Raw genomic sequence first — 25,477 nt, forward strand, 5'->3', positions numbered from 1 at the left:
CTTTTTTTTTTTTTTTTTTTTTTTTTAAAGATGACCAGTAAGGGGATCTTAACCCTTGACTTGGTGTTGTCAGCACCACACTCTCCCAAGTGAGTGAACTGGCCATCCCTATATGGGTTCTAAACCCGTGGCTTGGTGTTGTCAGCACCACAGTCTCCCAAGTGAGCCACGGGCCGGCCCCATACTGGTGCTGGGTCTTTAACTACCTTTCTATATCATTCTTTGCACAAAATGCAGAAGTCCATCATCCTATGGAGTATTACAAAATGGCAGCAGTTTAACAGATATCAGTGTCCTCTTCATGTCTTCATGATAGGGTTGCCAGATTTAGCAAATAAAAATGCAGGATACCCAGTTAAAGTTGAATCTAAGATACACAACAAATAATTTTTTTAGTGTAAGTATGTCCCATGCAGTATTTGGGATATACTTGTATGAAAAAAAAATTTGTCATATATCTGAAATTCAACTGGGTGTGTCCTATCTTTTATCTGGCATCCCCACTTCATGAAATTTTGCATGATACAATAACTTTGGGTACATGTTGTACTTAGAGTAATATGTATATGTGATAAGTTTCTAAAAAATTGACTGACTTCGAAAATAAACCTGTGAGTAGATGAAATTTTGAGGCTCCTTGAAAGGCAACTGAACTGTACTTGAGCTCAGAAATTACATATGCCAGATTCCCAGGCTGAGTTAAATCCATGTTGAGGTAGGAACTTGAATTTACATTATCCAGAATTTCTCATTACCTTTTTTTACCTCCCTGTCTTTAATGACTTTTTTGTTTGTGGATTAGTAATTTGGGTTACGCATTCCCAACATAAAAAGCCTCTTTTCTTTATTCATTGAAAAGGGTAGAAATCTATAGTCTTAAGCAATATATACTCGTCTACATGAGGCTGTGTTTGTGTGTGTAGGAAGAAAAATGAAGAGTTTTATAAAGCTTCTGCCTTACTTTGTTTTTTTAATTTTTAAAATTTTTAAAATTTAAAAAAAAATTTTTTTTTTTGGTCAGTGTTTCCTTTGGCATATTCTGCAAGAAGACTAGGGAACCCCACGAGATTCCATCTCCTGTTAGATACCTTCTTTCATAGTTTTGGCTTACTTGATTCGACTAACAACCTCTTATAAGACTAAGTGGTTATTCTCCAAGCTGAACAATTTATTGGGTAACTTTCCAAAGGAAAAAGGGTTTATCTTACTGTAAAATCTTAGAATTGTCTTATTAATCACCTATTATTGAGTAAATACATTCCTGTTAGGGCCCTTTTATCCTCAGCTCTATCATTTCACCTTCCGCTAAGTCTCTGGTCCCTGACCTCTGGAAGAGATTATTTATTTGAAAGCACATTCATAATTTGGCTTCACGTTCAAATTTTGGCTAAAATAGAATCAGAAATTACTGTTTGAAAATTTTTAGTGTTTAGTACAGGGGTTGGCAAAGGGTTTCTGTAAAGGGCAAGATAGTAAATATCTTGCTTTACTGACATACAGTTTCTGGTGCATAAGAATATTTCTTTTAACAACCCTTTAGAAATGTGTAAACCATTTTTAGTTCATGAGCTGTACAAAAACAGGCCATGGGCTGGCAGTAGTTTTCCTAACTAAGAGTGTTTGCTTTTAGAAATATATTACATGGAGAGCTCTCTGGGTTCTGAGATTTACCTTTTATTTTCGACATATGAAGACGTGGGAATGCATACTTAGTAATAAGAATATGTTATAAGCTGTGTGCATTAATGAAGCCTTAGTGGATATTGCCTTTCTCCCAAATCCCCTTCCCCTGTGACAGTTACTCACAAATCTCTAAAAGGAGAATTTACTAATTTCTTGTTAAAAGTTTTGATTTTGTATTTGTACTAAACAAAATTGTTCTGACAGATTTCTGTTATCAGGTACGTAGGAGCAAGTGGTCATATAGCAAGTTCATGCCCAAAGTGGGGAGAAAGCAAGACAGGGCATTGGTTTTTCTTCTCTTTGTGTTTATTTACTTATGACATGGAGGATTTTGGTGAAAATGTGATTGAACAGAACATCCTAACCAGTTTTGCTATCTTTTGGAACTGTCAGTTCTTAAGAAACTGCATAAACATTTTATTTTAAAACTTTATAGGGAGGGATATTATGTTCACATAGGCATAGAGTCAACAGGAAGTTTACTGTTTGATTTGCTTCGTCTTTTCTCTGATTTCCTTTAAAAGATTATACTTGGTGTTTCTCCAGATTGCAGGGGTAACTACAATATTCATGCTCTCAGGAGCACCTTATGGGAGAGACAGATATTAGAATTCATTATACGCTTCTTACCTTTCGAGCTACTGTTCTTTTTGACTGGTATAAAGCCCTTCTGTCATTCCTTTTCTATTATTATAAATGGAAATTGGGGTATTTCCCATCACTGTTTTTTTTCCTTCAGACCTTTACAAATGATATTTGTGCCTAAATGCAATTGTGAATAGACAGACATAGCTTCTAGGAAAGCGGTTGGGACCCACTGAATTGTGACTGTTGGACAAAGGCATTTTGTTTAGAAGGCTTGCCCCAAAGTGGTATTGGAGTCTGAAAGAAGGGCCGCCAGCGTCTTGTTCTTTTTGCTGTGAACTAATAGGAAAGCTGATGTTTGCTGAGTGGATGGCTGTACTCACTGTCCAAACAGATCTCTGTTTGCCAACTGTGAACATATTGCTGCCTCTGTGAGGCACTCCATCATGCCTTGAATGGATCCTCTTGTGTTCAGAATTTTCTGACTGAAAGCAAGGGAGAGAGAAATATTTCTTTTAGACTTCAGCATTCACCGTAGCATCCGTGATCTCATCAGACCTTCAGAAACCAAGCGTGCACCAGGGACACTTCTTAAGGAGAATGAGAAAGGAGCGGAGAAAAAGGAATAAAGAGACAGCCCCATTGAAATGCCTTTATCCTGGCCACTTGTGGCCAAGTTTTTGTAAATAAACGAGGCTGCCTTGGTAAATAGAAAGAATTGTGAGAATATTCCTGATTTCTCCTGAGCAAAATAAAACTTTTCACCACAGAGTTCCTAACTCGTGGTTTGTTTCTGTTCACTTATACAAACATGTACAGACACCTCCCCAAAGCATAGGATACATTCATAATGTATTATTAAATGCGTGATAGTTTCATTCTACCTGAATAATTCATAGAGCCAAGAAAGTTAATTGATATGAAGGAGTTTGACTACTTTATAAACTCTTTTAAGTTCAGGGTTCCAAACTTTCTGTATATGAAAGAGTGAAAATAAAACAGATTTTGAGGGCCATTTTAGTCACTTTCTATACCAAAGTCGACAGTAATAGTGCTTTCTGACAAAGGTGAATTGAGGATGTAGCTCATGGAAAAGGTTAGGCGTTCCTTGCAATTATCCATTGTTCTAGCTAAGATTTAGAAACCTTGGTTGAGTGGGGGGAAAAACAACAGCAGCATTATTGACAGTACAGCTCAGTAAGCACATGGCATGGTCAGGACACTTGTCCCTTTTAGACTGAGCTGTCAAGTACCTGTTAAACACTAGGCAAACTTTGACTGGCATTGTGGAGGAAATGAAGAGGATTTCTTATAGTTGATGGGAAGGACAGAATGCGTTTATCAGTAGAAAGGTAGATTTCATGCAGCAGTAAACTGTATTGACTGGCCTTTGTCAGTGAGAAATCTTGTTGATTATTAGCCTATCTGGAGTAAATGATTTTTTTTTTTTTTTTTTTGGCTTAACCCATAAAAGGTTAAAACCAGAGTCACCCTCTCCCCTCTAAGGTACAGTATTGACCATTTTTGTTATTTGGATATTACTTCATATGCAGGACTGCCTGTATGCATAGAAAAATTCAGATCTTTAACCTTACTGATTTAAATTCCAGTATAACAGAAGTAGTAGGGACAGTTGGGGTAGGAGAGGAAATGGTGGCTGTGGTGTGATAGTAATGATCTCTGCTAACCCATCTGGCAAGCTAAGCATGTGCCAGCCACTCTTCTAAGCATTTTATATATGTCAACTCATTTTCCCCCCCAGATTATTGGTGTTATTACTTTCTTCATTTTATAGGTGAGGAAGCCAAGGCACAGATAGGTTTAGTAACATTCCTAGGGTCACACAAGTAGTAATTGTTGGAATTTGGAATTGAATGTAGAGGAGTGCGGCCCCCAGTATCTGTGCCCCAACTGTGTCACTATGCTTGGCCAGTAAGGAAACCTGCAATCTCTTTGCAAAGTTTTCTATGTATCTTCCTTTTATTTCTTGGAGTGTGTGTATTATATCATGGTTTTAGGGAAGTGTTTAAAGGTACTCAAAATTCATAATGTATTTTTTAGGTAAAAGGATTTGCCCCTCTCTGTTTTTATCACAGAAAGAAGTTCCAAATGTAATGTATTCCGTAGTTATTATTACTATAAATTGGTTGAAATACACTGCTGTCTAGTAGATGGGGCTGGGTAAAACATTTTATTCAGAGCTTAATCGGCAGCTTGATTTTAAACTTGAAGTCAGTTAATCATTATGTGCTATCTTAGTATAAAATCAAGATATTTGTATATACTTAGGCTATATATAAAAAGTAGGTATATAAGTTATTTAACCATATATTTCTTTATGATAACGGGATATTTGTGTGTATGGGTATATGTGTGTGTAAACCTTGGAAGAAATGTTTTAGACTATTTTTACTACTGTAAGGTAATGTGACTATTGGCCAACATAATTAGCTTTTCTCAAGAGACTATGGGGCTGATTGAAATTGGCCAGTTTAAGATGATTTTTATAGGCATTTTATTTATTGCAGCTTATTAATGCTATATTTAGTAGTTATTGGTCATCTGAAATGTTGGCCTGAGTGGAAAGGAGGTCATGTGGCGCCATTGCTGGAGGATTAGGACTTAAAATAGTTTTTTTTTCTTTTTTTTTTTAAAAAAGATGACCGGTAAGGGGATCTCAACCCTTGGCTTGGTGTTGTCAGCACCACGCTCAGCCAGTGAGCAAACCGGCCATCCCTATATAGGATCCGAACCCGTGGCCTTGGTGTTATCAGGACCGCACTCTACCGAGTGAGCCACGGGCCGGCCTGGATTTAAAATAGTTTTGCATGAATAACATAAGTCAAGTTTGTAATTTATTTCTAGGAGCCTATCCATAAGAAAGTTTGTCTGGAAGGATATTCTAGAGATTGTATTCCAGAAAATCAGTTATAAAAAATAAAAATAGATCACAGTGTATTGTGATGTTTTATGTGGTTTTTAAGCACTATGGCTGAATTTAAAATTTTTACAAATGTGTTGAGCATATGAAACATATCCAGATGTTTTAGTATTTAAGAATTTGCTCTAAAACTAAGTTTTGAGAGAGAAATTATGACTGAAAAGAGTAGCTCAGTCTTCTGCCTTGGGAATTTTTGTTTTGGTCATCTTTGCCTTAATTTGTTTTGCTTGGGCCTGTTTTTGCCGGTTTTGAACATGTTTTTGTGGGGCTCCAAACTGCCCAACTAGAGAGCTCATCTTAGGAGAGACAACTTCACACCCAGAGAATTCCCAGCCCCGACTTTTGAGTGATACCTGAGATAACCACCTTGATATTCTTAGCTGCCAGTCAATAGTTTTCAACAGTCGTTTTTGCTTGCTTTAGGTTTAGTCTGTAAAAAGGCAGCCAAGAGTGTTAACGGGTGTAAAAACCTGGAGAAATGGGAAAACTTTTGTTGGGTATTTTTACTTTTGTCTGATATGTACTCAAAGTAGAATCAGAAATACCTTATGATATTATTAGCACTTGCTCCTCATTCATTAAGAATAAAAGGACAATGAATATCAAGTAAATAGAACCTAAGGTGGTGGGGGTGGGGTGGGGGATGGGGGTTGACCAAAGTATCCTGTGGATCAGATTTGACCACTTTCTGCTTTTGTTTATATGTACTTGAATCTGTTATGTTTCTGATTGGTAGACTTCGATAGGCTGGACTTCTCCAGATGTATTAAACCATTTTGTGAACAGTGAATTTAATAAGAGTAAAGCATTGAAAGCATTTTTTAACTTAATAAAACTTTTGCATTAACAGTGCTTGTTTTCCCAGTCTTTAGAGGCAAGATTAATCTCATAACTTCTTTGTAAATCTCATTCTGTAAAGGCTGGGCTGGGACAACATATTTGGTGATTGAGATCTGACCCTTTATTTTTTCTTTGCTATGGCTGACAAGTAAGAATATTGTGATATAAGCACCTGGGAACAAGAAAAAGAGGATGCGATGAGACGCAAGTTAAAGAGTCTGGCATTTCAACTGGTGGAGAACAGTAGTTTGAACTTTTTATTTAAAGTATTTTAACATTTACTTGTATATATTTGTGGGGTACAGCATGTTATTTCAATACGTGCATATATTGCATTGTGATTCACTTGAACTTTACTATGTGGTTACAGCAATTATAGATTAGGTGGAATACTGTCTGTTGTCAGAAGTGGCTTTTTCAAAACATGAATAATAATACATACATTTTTTGTGAGCCCTTCCTGTATAGCATTCTCTCAGAGGGTGGGGAAGTGTGGGTGTGGGTAGGTAGGAAACAAATGAAAAAAACAGTTTTTTTTTTTTTTTTTTTTGGAAAGTATTAATTATTTTATTGTTTATTACATTCCAGGAATTAATGAGACTGGGGAATATAAAACCTTTTAAAATGTGGAATAAAGCAATAGTTTTTATTATATTGAGACTGAATCTTAGAAAGCACATACATTTTACATTCCAGGAATTAATGAGACTGGGGAATATAAAACCTTTTAAAATGTGGAATAAAGCAATAGTTTTTATTATATTGAGACTGAATCTTAGAAAGCACATACATTTGTAAGACTTAGATGACATTTTAATGCAAATCACATGTATTGCAGGGTCCATGGGGATGCACCACACTTTCCTAGCACTGTTTGCACCGTCTGTCCAGAGATGCCAGACTTTTGTTTTTTAAGGTTAATTTTTTTCACTTTGCTAAATTGTCGTAAGAGATCCGAAGAAGTGGTTGTATACTTTCAGGACATGAGGAAGCTAGATTCAGGGCTTCAGTTTTAGATTTAGGGAGTGCTAAGACTACCAGCTTTACGGGGACAGTGACCCATATTTTTTGTAAATTTTGGATATTTCAAAAAAAAAAACCCTCTAAAAATTGCTTTGTATTGAACATAACTGAAGCAAAACAAATAACTTTGTTATAGGAAGGAATACTGCACCCAACTGAAGTACAGTGAATCTGAATTGAAAGTTAAAGGAGAAAAAGGGGGTAGGGTGCATTTATTTAGATGAGTTACTTTATAATTATATCATGGAAGTTTTGTTCAGAAAGTGAATATTGAAAGTTTCTAGGATATTAGACTTAAAGCTGGATCGTATTGGAATGTTGATGGGAATTTTGTGACTGTGTCCACAGAACTCTTATATCCTCACTGTTCTGCACTGGGATGTTGGACGTTGTCTGCAGATTCAGATTCTGTACTTCCTGATTTCTTTCAGTTTATTTTCAAACTGCGTACTGTATAGCATGAATTTTGAAAAGCACATCCCCCATCCCCCATTTTAACATCTTTTAAATTGACATGCATCTTACGATTAATTGAATGTCAAATGAATGTAATTAGTCAGCATTTTTTTCTTTTTTAGTGGCATATAAAATTACATGTCTTGTTGATAGTATCTTAGATTTGGTGGAATATGGTATTTACAAAAACAGGGCCTGTGTTATATGTAAAAATATGCATCTTTTTTGTCTGTTTGTTTCCTAATTACTGTTGGGCCACAGGAAGGATTTCTAGGCTTTGGACTGCTAATAAGTATAGATGAACTTCATTTTTTTTTTTTTTTTTTTGACTTGGGTAATCCCTCTGGAAACCTCATTAGTTGAGGAGCCTGGAGCAATATGATTATTCCATGAGCAGTCCCTATGAAAATGGGGTAAAATGAAGAAGCAAGTTCTTGTAAAAGGGAAAATTTTATTTTTTTGAAATGACAAAATCAAATAGAAGCAAGCATCTCTAAGTAAAACTGTTCCAGAATATTTCGTGAATTATACTGGCCCTTTAAAAAAATTCATGAAATTTAACTAAGAAAAGCAGGAACGTAAAATTTCTTCTGAAATAAATGTCCATTATAGACCTTCTTGCCAGGTTGTAAGCTCTTATATTAATTCTTTTTCTTGGTGTGAGGCAGGTGGTGGTGTTGGGTCAAGTTATTGATCCAGGTGGTGGCTGTCAAGTTATTAATGTGTTTCAGCAGAATAAATCTTTAGATTTTTCTTAGGAATTCTGCATTTTTATAGTATTTTTTAAGTTAATTTTTTTTTAGCCAAGTGTAAAAAATGAAAAGATTTGCATATGAATACCCAAATAGGTGTGACTGTTGAGAAGAATAAACTAAAGTTTTAGGGAAGAATCTTTTTCTGGCTCACTTGAGAGAAATGTCAGCCGAGAAGTTATTTGCTTTTTAGATGTTACCCATACGAGGAATCATTAAATCATTATTTTTATACACATTCTTAGAGAGTTGAGATTTTTGTTGCTGACATATTTGCAAAAATTGGGATTGAAAATTAGAAAGTATCGTGTTTAATGCCTTACTGTTGTTACACAAACCTTTGGGCTAGAGTTACACATAATGAATCTCATATGAGGTGAACGTTACGTTATCATTTCATATAACAATGTGCACACACCTAAAAGCATATAATTATTTGTATCTTTTTTTCCTCTTTTTAACTTATTTTTCTTAATTGACCTATGATAATTGTATATGTTTACAGAGTACAATGTGATATTTGGGTATTTTCCTACTGTGTGCAATGATCATATCAGGATGCTTAGCATATCCATCACCTCACACATTTGTCACTTCTTTATATTAGGAACATTCAACATCATCTCGACTAGCTATTCAAAGATACACAGTATACTTTGTTAAAAACATACGTCTTATTACATATAACGTAAAAGTTAATCAGAACATACAAATGTGAAAATATAGACACTTAAATAGTGAGCACAATGCTGATTCGAATACCAAGAATCTCAATAACCTAGTATAATTAAGGATGAAGAAACAGTGAAATTATGACCTCCTTTAGGTTTGACTTTGGCAGTACCCTGTTTGCAGGCTCTGTCCGTTGGTTGAGTTCCCAACTACAAAGGCCCATGAGTTACCATTGGTATGGAAGATACAGCATTTCATTTTCATTGGTTGACTGGCCATCGTGTGGGGGGAGAGGTTAATGGTCTTGTTTCTGCCTGAATTTAACTGTGAATAGACAGGAGCTATAATGATTCTTCACAACTTGGACATACAAAGAGTGACCAGTTATAATGTTTTTAGAACGTAATTTTTAAAAGGGGCACTGACAAGGTAGACTGTTAGAAGGACCCATGAGGATGTGGTAGGAAGCCATGTCATAGACAGAGTGTGAAGAAATCCTAAATGGTTTTGTCTGTAGTAGAGGAGGGCTGAGGGGATTTAACTGTCCAGTTATCTGCAGGGTTGTTGTACAACTATCTGACGTATCGTTTCTTGAAATCGAGGTTATGTTTATTCTGTATCGTTCTTAGGAACAGAATTCAGACTTCCATGTATTAAAAGGGGAAACCCTTTACCAATTAGGATTATTAATAAGTGGAATTTCCTGCCTTTTGAGAAAGTGAGTGCTTCATTACCTGAAGTATTCTGGCCATTTGCTAGAGATTTTGTTCAGCAGTTCAAGCCTTAAATGGGGAATTGGTCTGAATGACCTTGAAGATTCCCCAAAGAATTCTGATTCTTTCATCTTGACTGCCAACTAAAAATGTTACAAAGATTTTTATCAACTACTCTTATTTCCCTATTCTTAGATGCATAGTGTTTCATATTAAGCTGTCATCAGTGGCCAGTAATCATATAAGTGCAATAATTGCATAGATGGCTTCTTAATAGAGTACTTATTATTCTGTATTATATAAAATCCTATGTTCATTTTATTGTTGCCATGGAAGTATTATAATAGTTGCTTTATTATGACTAAAGCTGGAGGACTATTTTTAGCCAAATTATAGTCATCTTTGTTAGTTGAAATATATTCAATTAAATACCATTAATAGGATAAAATTTATGGAACTCTGCTAATGTCTTCTTTTCCTTTTTCCCTTTAACCATTGTGCTCCAATTAAGACTCAGCTATTCAGGCTCAAAGTAACTATATATGAGATATGTGCTTATTTTTTCTACCTTTTATTTATTTCTTATTGTGTTCTTTCTAGGTCATTATTCCTCTGATCTAGTTGATAGAACACTTGCATTAAAGTTAGCGGGGTGTGTGGGGATGGGGTGGGGAGGTGGGCCACTTGTGGGGGAAAAAAGCAAATTCTGGAAGCCTAGGAATCTACATTTTCTGAAGGGCCCAGAGATTCCGATGTAACAAATATTTGAGGAAGACAGGAGGAATGATTTTAGGAATTATCACCTAACAGATGTTTTCTAGAGTCTGCAAACATAGACCTGAATGACACCAATACTACCCAGTATATCACTCTAGAAGGAAGCATAGAAATCATCAGATCCCTTTTCTTTTAGTTCGTATTTAACATGGACAGTTAGTTAAGTGACTTGCTGAAGGAAACACACATTGAATCCTATATCTCCACTGAGCCGTCTGGTTTTGATGGGGAAAGATTGAAGAGAAGAGCTTTTAAAAATACTATTAGGAAGCTGAAATGGACCAGTGATCAGCCTCTGGATTCCTATGATGCTTTTTATGAATTGCCATTTTGCATATCAGGTATTTGCTATAGCCATAGACCTTTTAATACATCACAGGGACAATTGGAAAACAATTCAGTTGATTGATTGGGGCCATATAATTTTCTGGGTGTGTTTTTTTTTTTTTTTTTTTTTTTGCCTTTGTAGTTTTCTCCTCAGTCCTCAAGATTATTTCTTTCTCTTGTTTTTGTTTTTCTTTCTCTGTCACTTTCTCTTTTTCTTCTGTGTTACATATCTGCCTAGTTCCTCCTCCTTTTTCAAAGAGAAGGTTAACTTTCTGCCCCAGACTCCTCTTTCTCCTTATTATCTGTTGTTCCCTTCATTCCAGTAACACGTTTCTATGCAGACTGCCTAACAGACCTCACATCTGTGGCCAGGAAATTCTTACTCAAATACTCGACACTGTTTTACTCTCCTAAACGTAAACGTGGTCCCTGGGTAAGTATGAGGCTGAAGTTACATCTCACTGGACCTCAGGATATGTGGGCCTGTGCACATGGGGATTATTTTACAGGTGAAATAAGAAGTCACAAACCACAGTGGTTTCTCAAACGCAATGATGGAGATAAAAGATGAAAAAGAAAAAAAAATCGTCTTCTCAGTCTTCACAGTTTAATATAAGTAGGGGTATCTGGAAGGGGAGGAGTGTAATCCTAAAGTTTTGTCTTGAAGGGACTTATGAGTTGCTCAAATATATATGTCTTCTGTTTGTAGTTATATTCTTGCTTAACCGTTGATAGTACTATATGCAAAACTCCCATTTGATGTATATTTGTTAATTTTTATTGAACACTTGATAATTTTACCACTTCCCCTTCTAACCTATCCTTGAAGGGCTGGTGAGCTAACTGATGAGCTAACTTTAAAATATATCTGTTCTCTTGAAAAGCCTATTGCTTTGTCAGCTCAGGAAAAATAGCAGTGAATCAGCTAGGAGACCTTTCTGGTAACCTAGTGTAGACCCTTCATTTTCATTTGTCTCAGGCCCTCTTAGTAAATGGAGGATTGCTTTTTGAAAGTGAAATTGTAGCCTGTTTAGTAAAATTGTTTCTGTGGAACTAGTGTGTCAGGACTAGAAAGCGTCTGTGCTGCACCCATAAAGCAGTCTGATGTCCCTCAAGCAATAACCATGTCTGTTCATTTCTATAGCTGAGAAAGTAGCAGCCCAGGGTGACCCAACTTTCCCACAGTTGCTTGAAGATGTTTACTGACCACCCTTGATTGGACTGCAAACACTCAGAATATGGGAGAGTCTAACCTATTTGTAGTAGTTGTTTACTGTCAGTCTTCAGCCTGCCCTTTGTTTTTTGCATACAAATGAAAGAGCAAAGGCAACAGGCAGTGTAAGCTTGGCCTATGTATAGGAACTCTTTTACTTTCCTGGCTGCTTCTGTGTGGATTTAGGTAAGACAGAGACTAGAGATGTAAATTGAACTAGTCATCTCAGAGCCCGTTATTAGAGGATTTTATTAGTAATTAAAACACCTTTATAAAATTAGGTTAATTTTAGAAGATTGCTGGTCCCTGGTTGAGAGAAGACTTCCAGCCTGACACTGGGTGATTATGAGTGAGTGAGCAGCCTTCTAGTTTGGAGAGAAAAATGACATCAGGTAGATAAGCTGTGACTCTCTGTTTTACGGAATATTTGGTTTATTTTTTTCCATTTCCATAACTCCTTGATTTTCTTTAGTAGTTCTGTTCCATGGATCTTGGAATTTCTCTTTCTCCTTTGAATTTGAAATACATGAGTTAAAAGAACTAAGTTAGTAAAACCACCTTGAGATGTTGTCAATAAAATGCCTTTAGAATGTTGTCGAAGGTTTTCCTTTATGGCAAGCACTCTTGCAGGGGCAACGGAAGAGCCAACCCTTAAAGCAGTTAAAGGGGATTCTCTGTGGTTTGCTTCGTAAACCTCATTAAAGCAAAAAAAAATTGAGCTCTTCTAAATATATTGAGTAATGACATGTTGGTAAAGCTATACATTATTATTTGTAATGTAGCTTTCAGGTGGGTGATGTTTTAAAATTCTCTCGTGTAACAGATGAATAATGTAAAACAGCTTATAAAGAATGCAATCACATTTTGTTGTCTGGTTAATAATTTCAGTACTGTTTTCAAACTTGCCCTGCTAGATCATGACCTTGGAATTGTAAAACAAAATAGGAAGTGCACATTTGCCCCTACGTCCTTCATGGAGTTTTTATGAAAATATCTACTTGCTGTCCTGTCTTTTGCTTACTTGTGAGAAGAGGGCCTTGTGGTCAGGCAAATGGGATGGGAGTGGGGACCTGGGGAGGAAGAGTAGACAAGGTTATTTATCCCTGTTCCCTTCTAGAACTCTTCCTGAGAGCAGAGAAAGTTGGTGAGAGAATGACAGACAAAAACCCCTTTAAAATACTCAGAGCCACAGTGAACAAGTTCTGTCCCATTCCTTCTGGCATGGCCTTTAGTTCCTCTTCTGCATTGTCTTCTAATGAATAATCTTTTTTTCAGATTTTTTCCCTACAAAATGAGTGGACTTTAATAATATTCTCTAACCACATCAGTCTGCATTTTATCTCAGAACAATTTAAAATGAAATTTAAATATTCTTGTTCTACTACAGGGAATATGGGGAAATTTTTACCCTCCACAAGATTATCTGCAGGGTTCCACTAGGAATTAGCGCTCACCTATCCCTACTCCCCTTTCCTAGGAATTCCCTCTTGAACTAGTTATTAGCTGGAATACTAATGGATCTCTCTGTATGAGAAAGTGTGAGGGGATCTCTGTAGCCTTGATGGGCAAAAGAGAAAATGATGCTTTTGTTTTAATTTTGCTGTTAATATTTGCGGGGACTTTGTACAGTTTCAGAAGCCCCTTCTCAATATTTAAGACATATTTGTATCATTCTTCAGAGCTTTAAAGTTTACAGGTGCTAGTTTAAGTATAATTAAGCATATCCATGGATTCTCTGCCATTCCAAACCTGACATTAAAGATCAAAACAAAGACTGAATCTTGATATTCATTTAAGTAAGTTTAACTGACAAGGTGATTCTGAATGGTTTTTATTTGTAGATTAGGTAAATTATGTCCCTAATTTGGGTAGGGTGGTAAAGTTGAACATTAAGAGCAGGGCCCTGAGATCCTTGGAGATCCAGCTTCACCGTCTGGCTAGATATATGAACCAGCTGCTGTTTTTTTTTTTTTTTCCTCCCCTCCAAATCAACTTCTTGTACCTTTTCTCCTAGGCCTTCTACCTAGTTCTTTAATCATTTCTGGTGCTAGACTAGACTCTCACCAAATGCTCATGCTGCCTGAGATGTCTGGGCTATATGCCTGGCTCCATGCTGAGATACAGTGTCTATCACAGAAACTGCAGGCCAAAAGCAGGACACAAAGCTGGGTCTCCCCTCCCCGACACGGTTCTGTGCACCTGTGCATTACTCATTCTGCATGCCATTCTCTCCATAATTAAGAACAGAAAGGCTTGTTCTCTTCAATGTCATTGTGTCCTTGGCAACCTGCACAGGGTCTGGCAACTATATCGGGTTCAACAAAGGTTTGTTGAACTGAGCAAAGCAACAACCACGAGTTCTAAAAACACAGGTCTCTCTCCTTGTACCTGGTATCTTTGAGCTTGCATTTCTGTAGCCCTGAATTTAAATCAAGTTCTTTTTAAAACCATATGAGGACATTATGCCTACTGTGAGTGGTTCACCAATTTCCTTTACCATTTGTTGTCTGTCACCGAGAACTTTAAATCTTCACCACTGCAACCCACCCTATGGATAACTGTTACTGTCCAGCTCTTTGCCTCTAATAAAACAATTGCTACTGCTTTATGTAATATTTTGTTGTTTATGCATCTGTTGTAAAATCCTCTGTGTGACTTTTAATTCCCTATAATATCTTGTGTAATAAATATTTATTGGGTTGAATTCAATAAAATATTAACTAATAAAACAACTTTATAAAGCAGATAATTAGGTATATATCTCAGTTTTATTGAAATTGAAGAAAATTGGGATTCAAGAAGTTTGTCTTATGTGAGATTTAGACCCCAGGCTTCCAACTCCTGATAGCCTTTTAACAGCTAAAGTAGCAAAACAAGTTTAAAGAGGAATGTTTGGAAAGAAAATACTTATATTTCAAATTGGCAAGACAGATTTGTTAATTAATGCAGCACCTTGTGTTTTGTAATGGCTAAGTGAGAAGATAGTGCTAGGTGATTATTTATGAATTCTATCAGCAACTCAATTTTAGTTCTTGGGTAGTGGTTTACTTCAGGAAGATTTCAGCAAGAAGCTTTAGTCATTGGATAATTTGTTGTTATATAAGGTCAGTTGCTACTTTTAAGGACCATGGCTGGGCCAGACCAGAAATTCTTGTAATGAAGCCAATCAATGCCAAAGATATAGAGGATCAACTTTCAGAAAAAAAAGGGGGGGGGGGCTGGTACTTTGATTTAGAGCTATCGCAGGACATTTAGAAAGTTAGCCACACACAACTTTCTAAGATTTCCTAGAAGTTGGGGAAATTTTCCTAGAAACTGGGTAATTTGGGGAGAGGTAGAGGGCTAGGGTAGTAATGGGGAAGTAGGCAACTATGATGGGAGAGCAGCCACCCTTCCGTTTTTTCTCCCCTTATTTTTTAGTAATCATAATTCAGTTATCTTAAGAATATTACAGTTTCCAAAAGAGGATATCATTTCCAAGCTACAAGATGGAAATATATTTAGAAGAAAAAAATGTGAAAAATATGTGACGAGTAAAACAACTAACTGGCTCATTTAAGAAACAATGTAATTCATTTGGCCTCTTTGTTCATATAGTATTGTTCTAGTGGCATAGTGTTAAAGTTGTTTAAATACACTGTTCGTCAAGGTACTTTGTATGCATTACATATTGTAAAAGTTGTCATCCATTTTAGTAACTTGCCCAAGGTCATGCTAGAAAGTGGTAGAGCCTAGATGCAAACCTAGGCCCACCTCCCTAGAGCCAAGGCCTTTGTTCTTTGCAGTGTTGCAGGCTCTGCTCCCCCAGGCCTATTTTCTCTCTGGCAGAATGCCTTTGGAAAGAAGTTACAGTTTAGAGACCAGTGCGCCCTTGTTATTTTACCTGAGTGGGAGGAATGTGTATTCAGTACTTACCTTGTTTGTGAAAGTGACACCTTGAGAGAAAATGTGTTTGCAGCAGCGTTTTAAGGATCAGCAAATCTTACTTGCAAAGGAAAGTAAAATTAGAAACAATATTGAGCCAAAAACAATGGAAGAACTGAGTTCTATTCCCTGTTTTTCCATCTCCTGCCTGCTCTTAACTGGGCTGGTTAGTTTGCTGTTGAGCCTCAGTTTCTTTATTTGTAAAAGAGTGAGATCCTACTAAATCCCAAGGGCCTTTAAACCCCTCAGTTTTGTAATTACCGATGGTTGTACAGGATGATAATCTTTTAAAATCTTGCTAAATTTAAACAGTGCCTGAAATACCTCCTTGTGTTTATTTGTTTATATGTCTGTCTCCCCATAATTAGACCATCAGTTGCTTGAGGATAGAGAATGCATCTGCTGGTCTTTGCACAGTACAGTGTCTGGAAATAGCATCCTGCCAAATATGAGTATATATGGAATGAAGATGTGCTCCAGGAGATTTATACTCAGTTGTTTTTTGGTAGTTGATTAGTAACAAGTTTTACTTTCTTGCTTTTCCTTGGTTTATGGGCTTAGTGTCTTTTTTTTTTTTTTAAATTTCATCTATGGAGGTGAAATGCATGTAACATAAAATTAACTTTTAGTCCCTTGGCATTTAGTACATCCACAGTGTTACACAACCATTATGTCTATTTAGTTCCAAAACATTTCATCACCCCAAAAGGAAACCCTGCACCCACTGAGCAGTTGATCTCCAATCCTACAATTTTTCCCTGGTGTTCCCTACTCCCCAAGCCCTTGGCAACCACCAATTTTAGTTCCGCCTGTAAGAATTTATTTATTCTGAATATTTCATATAAATGAAATCACACAAAATGGGTGAACTTTTGGATCTGGCTTCTTTCACTTAACATAAATTTTTAGGGTTCATCCATGTTGTAGCATTTATTAGTAGTTCATTCCTTTTCATGGCTGAGTAATATTCTATTCTTTGTATATACCACATTTGATTTATCCATTCATCCCCTGAGGGACGTTTTGGCTGCTTCCACCTTTTGGCTATTGTGGATAGTGCTGATATGAACATGCCTGTATAAGTATTCATTTGGTATCTGTTTTCAGCTCTTTGGTATATATATAACTAGGAGTGGAATTGATGGATCATAAGGTAATTCTATGTTTAACTTTTTGAGGAAGTACCAAATTGTTTTCCATAGTGACTGCCCCAATTTATATTCTCACCAGCAATGTACAAGGTTCTAATTTCTCCATGTTATTGCCAGTACCAGTTATTGTCTGCTTTTTAAAAAAAACAAAAACAAAAACATAGGCACTCTAGTTGGTATGAACTGGTACCTCATTGTGGTTTTGATTTGCATTTCTCTCATGACTAATGATGTTGAGCATCTTTTCTTGTGCTTGTTGGCTCTTTGTATATCTTCTTTGCAGAAATGTCTATTCAAGACCTTTTTGCTCATTTTGAAATTGCGTTGTCTCATTGAGTTGCGAGCGTTCTTTATATATTCTGGATACAAATCCCTTTTATCAGATATGATGTGCAATATTTTTTTCCCATTCTATAGTTTGTCTTTATCACTTAGTTTTTTGATGTACAAAAGTTTTTAATTTTGATGAAGTCCAGTTTATTTTTTCCTTTTGTTGCTTGTACTTTTGGTGTCGTATTTAAGAATTTGTTGCCAAATGCAGCGTCATGAAGATTTAACCCTGTTTTCTTCTAAGAGTTTTGTTGTTTTAGTTCTTATGTATGGGTCTGTGATCCATTTTGAGTTAATTTTTGTATATGATGTGAGATACGGGTTCATGTTCATTCTTTTTCCCTTGAATTTTGACTCTCTAGATTGCTTTGAGTATTGTTGCCATCTTAATAATAATGTCTTTCATTCCATGCCTTTATTTAGGTCGTCTTTAGTTTCATTTATTTGGATATTTTTTTATTTCTCTTAGCAATGTTTTAAACTTTCAGTGTACAAATCTTTTACCCCATTGGTTAAATTTATTCCTAGGTATTTTATTCTTTTGATGCTGTTGTAAATGGAATTGTTTTCTTAATTTCCTTTTCTGATTCTTCATTGCTGGTGTATAGAAACTGCACACTTTTGTGTGTTGATATTGTATCTTGCAACTTTATTGAATGTGTTTATTAGCTCTGGTAATTTTTTTGTGGAATCTTTGGGATTTTCTGTATATTGGATTGTGTCATTGAATATAGTTTTACTTCCTCCAATGTGGATGCCTTTCTTTTTCTTGCTTAATTATTCTGGCTGGAACTTTCAGTACAATGTTGAATAGCAGTGGTGAAAGGGGGCATCTTTATCTTGTTCCTGATCTTAGGGGGAAAGCTTTCAGTCTTTAACCATCGAATAGGTTAGCTGTGGGTTCTTATCTTTTAACACACTAAATCAGAGGTTATCAACGTGTGGTCCCTAGACAGCTGCATCTGTACCACTTGAGAACCTGTTAGGAATGCTCATTCTTGGGCCTCACCGCAAACATTCTGATTCTGAAACTGTGAGAAGTGGGGCTGAGCAATTTGTATTTTAAGAAACTCTCCAGGTGATTCTGATGCACACTGAAGTTTAAGAACCACTGCAGTAGAGTTCAAGCTTCTTTGAGGCTAGGACCTGTGCTTTATTTTATTTCTGTTCCTTTTAGTTTCCTTGTGGAATTAATCAGTGTTGAACAATTAAAAAAAGAAAATATTGTTGGGGCCAAGGGAAGACTTCCCCTTCCACCCCCCAAAGGTACACTGAAAAATCAACTGACAAACAGACTAATATGAAGAAAAGGCATAACAAATTTTATTACATCATAGCTTTACCTGACACGGGAGACTTCAGAATGAAGACCCAAAGATATAGGGAAAACTGTTCCTATTTATGCTTAGGCTGTATGATGCAGGGATAGCTGTGTAGAAATGTGATCGGACAGTACAAGTATGATCTAATACTAATAGACTGAGTGGGGAAACCCAGCAAGGCCCCTCTGTTCAGATTCTTCTTGGCCCCTCTATGTAGCATTCATTCCTCCAGGGTATGGGGCTGGACCCTTTCTGGAATGTGGGGGTCTTAAGACCTACAATCAGACAAGGTAGGTCAGAGAATTTCTTTATAGCCAACTCCAAGACAGAAAGGGCTTTGGGGAAGATTAGAGTATAATTTGTCTTTATGGCTGGCTTTGGGGAAGAGAGGGATTTTAGTTTCCATGGCTTGCCTCAGGGAAGAATGAGGTTGAGAGACAGGAGAGTAGGAGAAGGTTAGAGGAATTTTGAGGTTTAGGTTTAGGTTGGAGGTTATTGGTTTACGTTTTTAGGAACTTTGCTTTTGAAGCTGCTTCTGAAGCCTTCATTTTGGGATGTCAGTTTCTGAACTCCCAACAATATCAAAGCCAACCTAAGTGCCTATATAATCCCTTAGCTTGTGTTAAGAGTCTTGAGTCAACATGAATAATTGGAGATTCATTATTAGACACTCACAAGATTCATCAGAAGACCTCACCTTTTATATTCAGTCTTAGACCCATGGCAAACAGCTCAAAATATCTTTATTTAGACCATTTATTTTGTTCATTACTTTCCCCATAATTATCTGCTTACCTACTAGCTGTGGCCTTATTTTTATGTCAGCTTCTGCCAGCAAGAATTTCTCTTCTTCAACTATTTAGAAAGACTGGAGAGTAACTTTTGTAGGATATATTGGACTTTATCAGATCATTATGTCACCTTTGCCTTTTTCTGGTTCAAGATTTACTATAAGTAAATGAAAAAGTCAATTCATTAACAGATACCAGCAAATTTTTAAGATGTTAGATTATGTACTTGCACATTGCTGTTAAAATTTTTAGTGACTATAAACTAGTCTTCTTTCTTGTTTGTGTCTCACAGCTTGTTCAATGAAAATTAGAAATTCTTGACTGTTGAAGTCACAGTGTAAAACCTGAAATTGTCCAAATTTCCCACAGCATTTTTTTTTTTTTTGGGTAGTTACTTGGCTTTTAGCAAACATTCAAGAGATTATGCATGTAACATTTTCCATCTGTCTATAGAAGAGTTCATGTAATCTCTAGCTGAGCTTAATTAGTTTCTGCAAAAAAACCAACCCAAACAAAAAAATTCATAGAAGTGTGTGTATACTTTTGTTTTCAAATTTCAGTTTGTACATATGTCTGCATAGACATTCCTCTATGTAACCAGTGTGTTAAATTAAAGGGGGTTCTTGGAAAAAAATACTTGAATTATTATTATTTTTTTTCCTAATTTCAGTAAGTTTAATGGTTTGATAATTTCCCAGTATAGTCAAGGAGGAAGTTGGCTTGCTTGAGAAGATTGTGTGGCTTTTTAAAAAATATATAGCCAGTTTTGGTGTTTGAACTATTTTTTTTTTTACCATATTTTAAGGACTGCATGCTTTGTCTTGCTTGGCATGAAGGTATTGATTAAAAAAATCAAGAGGAGGGCGGAACCCGTGGCTCACTCGGGAGAGTGCAGTGCTGGGAGCGCAGCAGCGCTGGGTGCGCCAAGGCCGCAGGTTTGGATCCTATATAGGGATGGCCGGTGTGCTCACTGGCTGAGCGCGGTGCGGACAACACCAAGCCAAGGGTGAAAAAATCAAGAGGAACCTAGTCCTAGAAGTTTAGGAAGGGAAATTTGTGTTTTAATTAGGGAAGGATTATAATAATATCAGGACATTCTCCAACACAGACAGATTAGCAGAGACAGTAAACTCTTTGATGGGAAATAAGTATTTAGGGAGATAGTAATGTTTCTTATGCCACCATTGTAAATGGAATTTTATTTTGCTAGCTTTATTTTTTTTCTAAGTTTTTATTGAATCAAAATTGATTATACATATTTTTGGGGTTCAACATTGAGATATGTCAATCAAATCAATAATACTAGCATATATATTGTCACAAATCATAATTATTCTTTATGCCCCTTGTCTAATCGCTCCCCTTCCTCTCCCTCCCCACAATTACCCTAGATTTCTTCTCTCCCTCTGAAAGAGTAATGGTTACTCTGTTAATTTGTTGCCTAGATGATCTGTCCAATGCTGAGAGGTGTGACTAGGTCCCCCAATATTATCATAAAGCAGTTGCTTCTTCTGTCACCCTGAAGTAAGCTTTGTGGAGAGAGACATCCTCTTCTTTATCTCTGCTGGTGTCTCTCCTTGTGTCAGTGCACTCCATATTTTGCTAGCTTTTAAACCCCTGAATGCCTTTAGGTGCGATGGTTTCTTTCAGAGGAGCAGACCCTTGGCATTCTAAGGCACAGTTGAATTTTGGAAGCCATTACTGTGTATCTCCAAATGTCCTTTGAAATGGTTTTGATGACAGTGACAAGAGGAAGGGGGAACAAGCATGTTAAAGTCATTTGGCTACTTCCGAAATCAAGGCCAGGAAGAAAACATTTTCTAGCTGTAAATCACTTACTTGTCCTACAATCTTTAAGGCATTTTACACAGATGACTTTAACAGTTTTAGGGGTCATGCCTGGGGTTAAGAGACTGTTTTCATGGTATACATTTTGGTGATGAAAAAGCAATACTTTATTGAGGTGGTAGCACTTCTGTTCACACTCTACTTGAAATATTTGGTTTTTACCTGATGAGGAAGGATTGCCTCATAAGTCAATATTGTATGAAGTGTGTCCTTGTGGATTGTATGTGTTACAGGGACATGTAGCATTAAAAAAATTAGTATTTGGGATGTGATTGTAACAACAACAACAACAACAAAAAACCCAGAAAGCTATTATAATTATAAAAACTGTTGTGAAGAATGATGACTATTGGTAACATTTTGACGTGTAATTGTCGTGCCATGCACCGCCCTGAGTACTTTGTATGTATTACCAAATTTAATCTTTAAACTTGACCCTATGAAGTAGCAATTATTATTCCTGTTTATAACTGCTGAGAAGTGAGGCTGAGAGAGACTGAGCAAATTGTTCAAGGTCACACAACTAGTGTGACTAGTGAGCTGGGGAATAAAACCAGGCAGAGGCCACGCTCCTAACATGTGCTGCATAGAGTCGGGCACACCCACCCCTGGATTTCAGATAGTGTTCAGGCTGAAGCTTAAGTTATTGTCTCTGATTTCTTTTTAAGTGAGTCAATTTGAATAAAAATATTAGGTCTATGGCAAAAATGCTGAAGTTGATGAGAAAGATGGATTTGGAAACCAATGCCTTCAGTGGTTGGTGGATGTGTTAGTTTAAATTATACTTAAGATGGGTCATATAATGATCCGTTGTTATGCCATTCTCTCTCTTTTTTAATTTTTGCTTTAATTTATTGCCCATATGTTAGCATGTGTGAGAGTCTGCTGTGGTTTTTGTGGCTGTAGAGATGATCGGATAGTTTAGTGATTTGGTGTATTGTCCATGAAGTTGCAGTGAACTCTTGTCATTTGGAATGTTACATGAATGTTATGCCTCTTTTCTGCCCTGCTCCTGTGTTTTTTTCCCCTACATTTGCAGATCTCCTCATGTGCACAACAGTGTCTGAGGCCCTTGTTCCCCCCACTGTGTTCTCCCCTCTGAAGTAGTCATAGCACTGAATTGTACTGTGAGGTGAAAGGTGGATGTGCTTACATGTAAATGCAGCACTGGGTTGCAGGGTCTGTCTTCTTTTGCCAAATAAAGTGCTGTATTTCTCTTGGTTTTTGTTTCAGCCCAGCAATTTTCATTGACCTCAGCACAACACACATAAGTAGAAAGCAAATAAACACCACAAGGCGTTGGGAGCCAGGAAGTCGCATCTCAGACTAGAAACCCATAGCCTTGGATTGACATTTGGAAGATGGTTGCTAAACAGGGGACTAGCCACCAAAAGGAAAACCAGTGACCATGAGGTTCTTCCACTTCTAGGGAAACTGTTTAATCATAGAATCTTTGGAAGGGTGTCAGAAGTTGATTTTGATGTTAGGACAATCAGTTTCTGTGTAATTAAATATTAACTCAAACTATATCTTAGGTAACTGATTGTTAACCTTGCCACTCATTGTTTGCCTTAGACGTGTGATTAACATTCATTGAATTCAATATTTTGAAACTAATCTCTTGTTAATTTAATGTTTTACTTTGAAATAATCCAAGTAAATTTGGCATGAGTATTCTTAATAGTGCCTAATTTAAAAATATGATCCATATTTTTTCCCCCTGCCTTAGAAGAGACAGACCAAAATCAGTTGGTTTGGAGTATTTGAAAGGTTTTTTTTCTATTTCAAATTAATGGCATGTTAATAGTAACTTATTGAAAATAATCTAACTGAAGATTAGAAACCCAAAATCATTTCAAAATGACTTGTTTAAACATTTATTAATAATACAATTTTTTTAAAGGCAAAAAAAAAAAAAAGGAAACTTTTGCCCAACTCTTTTAGACTACTCTTACCTAAGCAATCTTGATTTATGGAACATGAGGCTTTGGGAATCATTAAATATTTATAAAGATGTTTATAGTTTTGTGTTTTCTTTATTTTTGTTTTCCTTGAGTTGTATAGCCAGAGAATTCCTTTTTATTCATGGTGTCAGGTCCAGCTTTAACAAAGCAGGATAGATATACCAATTATTGAAGAGAAAATAGTCAAAATGATTAATTATTTTCCGTTTCGACGGTGCATTGAAGATAGCAATTATTATTTCAAATGAAGTATGTTTCTTCAGATATTAATATCTAACTCGTACCTTTTTTAGGACCTGCTGAAGTTCCTATGATGTCACCCAATGGATCCATTCCTCCCATCCATGTGCCTCCAGGTTACATCTCACAGGTATTCCATTTGATGGATTTTTCCATTCACTAAGGACACTATCATTGTTCCAACAGAATGTATATTGAGCCTTCAAAAACATACTCCAGGAGTTAATTTAGTGGTGATAATTCTAGGGTTGCCATCTTTTTTTGTGATATCACATAGCCCTTCTTCTGTCTTGCCACTTGACTTACTAGGGAGTCAAAGAGAGGGAAAGGCAAAAGGGCTACTAGGCTACCTTCTGCCTAGTAGAGGCAAATATGAAGTTGAGTTTCACATTTGATTGGTTGTGATTCATTCATGGAGTCTCCTGCTTTAGAGATTCCCTTCCATCTGTACTACAATTTGCTGAAAAAATTTTTCATAGTTTTAATTAGTAAAAATATCAAAGACAACTTTGTTAACTTAAGTAGAGCCTGCCCTCTCTTATGGGAATCCCATTTCTCCATTCTGTGGCAGAACCTGGGCTTGGTTAATGACTAAATATAATGTGAGGATGTGGCTGTTTGTACCTAAATTTCTCTTAAGTAAAATATGGTAATAATCTCAGAGATGTGTCAGAAGAGTGAAAAATTTTTAAAGGATAAAGTTATACTCCTGCACTTGGATAAGGTGTAAAATGTTTAGGTACCTGGAATGTAATGGAGTCTGTGTATGCTTTATTTTTTTCCTAGCCTCAGCACAATATGCACATCTCCCCATTTCTCCCCACATGACTTCCTTTCCAAGTTCCTAACTAACCATCTGTTTTAATTTTTTTTCCTTCTGCTTCCTTTGTTCTTTTTTTCCTGATTATATGAGCATCATATACTCACTGGAAAAAATTGGGAAATAAAACTGTAAGTGTGTAAAAAGAAAATAATTATATTACTACTACCCAGAGATGATAATCATTATGTTAACATTCTTTGGATTATATTCTTCTGTATGGTTGGTTTTTTTTTTTTTTTCCTCTTCTCTCTTTGCCTCTGATTTTAAAGTGGTTTAAAAATCTGTAATTTTCATTTTTAAATGATTTTGCTAGGGTGAGAAATATTGGCAGTTGCACAGGAAAATGGCTGAAGTGCAAGCAGGAATCAAAGATTTATCCTTCTCTGATGTAAAAGCTTATCTTTTTTTCTTCTCACTGTGTAAAGCATATTGCAGCCACTATGATTTCATTTTTTCCATCCCTTCTTTTATGTGAGCCAATCTGACTGTGTGTGTGTGTGTGTGTGGCAAGATTGTTGGCCAGTTCTCCCACTTTTGCAATGTGTGTGTGTGTGTAGCCAGATTGTTGGCCAGTTCTCCCACTTTTGCAAATAAATAACTTGTTTTACACAAGTCTTTGTAAATAAGAATCACTGGAGGGAAAAAAGAGTGCAAAACAGGCTCTTCCAGAAGGGACGCAAGATGATGGATCACATTCACGTCACCAGTCAATTAACAGAAAAGAACAAGGAATGTAGAATTCCATTATGTCTCCTGCTCACTTATTTTGAGGGAGTGTTTTATTCCATTGAACAGAATACAGTTCTCACCATTGTGACAGGAAAAATAAGATCTCCCTTTATGCTAAAAGTGCATTTAAGGAATACCAGTTAAAAATTGAACATTCTGGGCCGGCCCAGTGGCGCACTGGATAGTGCGCCGCTTGGGAAGCATGGTGGCGCCCCCGCCCGAGGGTTCGGATCCCACGTACAGACCGGTTCCCGCTCGCTGGCTGAGCGAGGCGCGGGAGCAACACCGAGGTTTGCAGTCCCGTTGCCGGTCCCCGGTCCGGTACGGGGGCAACACTGAGGGTTGCGATCCATTGCCGGACACGGAAAAAAAG

The 25,477-nt window shown here is 36.6% G+C and overlaps 1 protein-coding gene across 1 annotated transcript in view; it reads left to right on the forward strand.

The window, feature by feature from the left end:
- FNDC3B (fibronectin type III domain containing 3B) overlaps nucleotides 1–25,477 on the forward strand; it is a 361,626-nt gene that overhangs the window by 160,718 nt on the left and 175,431 nt on the right. The window contains exon 4 of the mRNA XM_008566859.1: nucleotides 23,606–23,682. Coding sequence (XP_008565081.1) covers nucleotides 23,606–23,682 — 77 coding nt within the window. The remainder of the gene's footprint in view (nucleotides 1–23,605; nucleotides 23,683–25,477) is intronic.

This window comes from Galeopterus variegatus, unplaced genomic scaffold (genome assembly GCF_000696425.1).
Source record: "Galeopterus variegatus unplaced genomic scaffold, G_variegatus-3.0.2 Scaffold272, whole genome shotgun sequence".
Classification (NCBI taxonomy): Eukaryota; Metazoa; Chordata; class Mammalia; order Dermoptera; family Cynocephalidae; genus Galeopterus; species Galeopterus variegatus.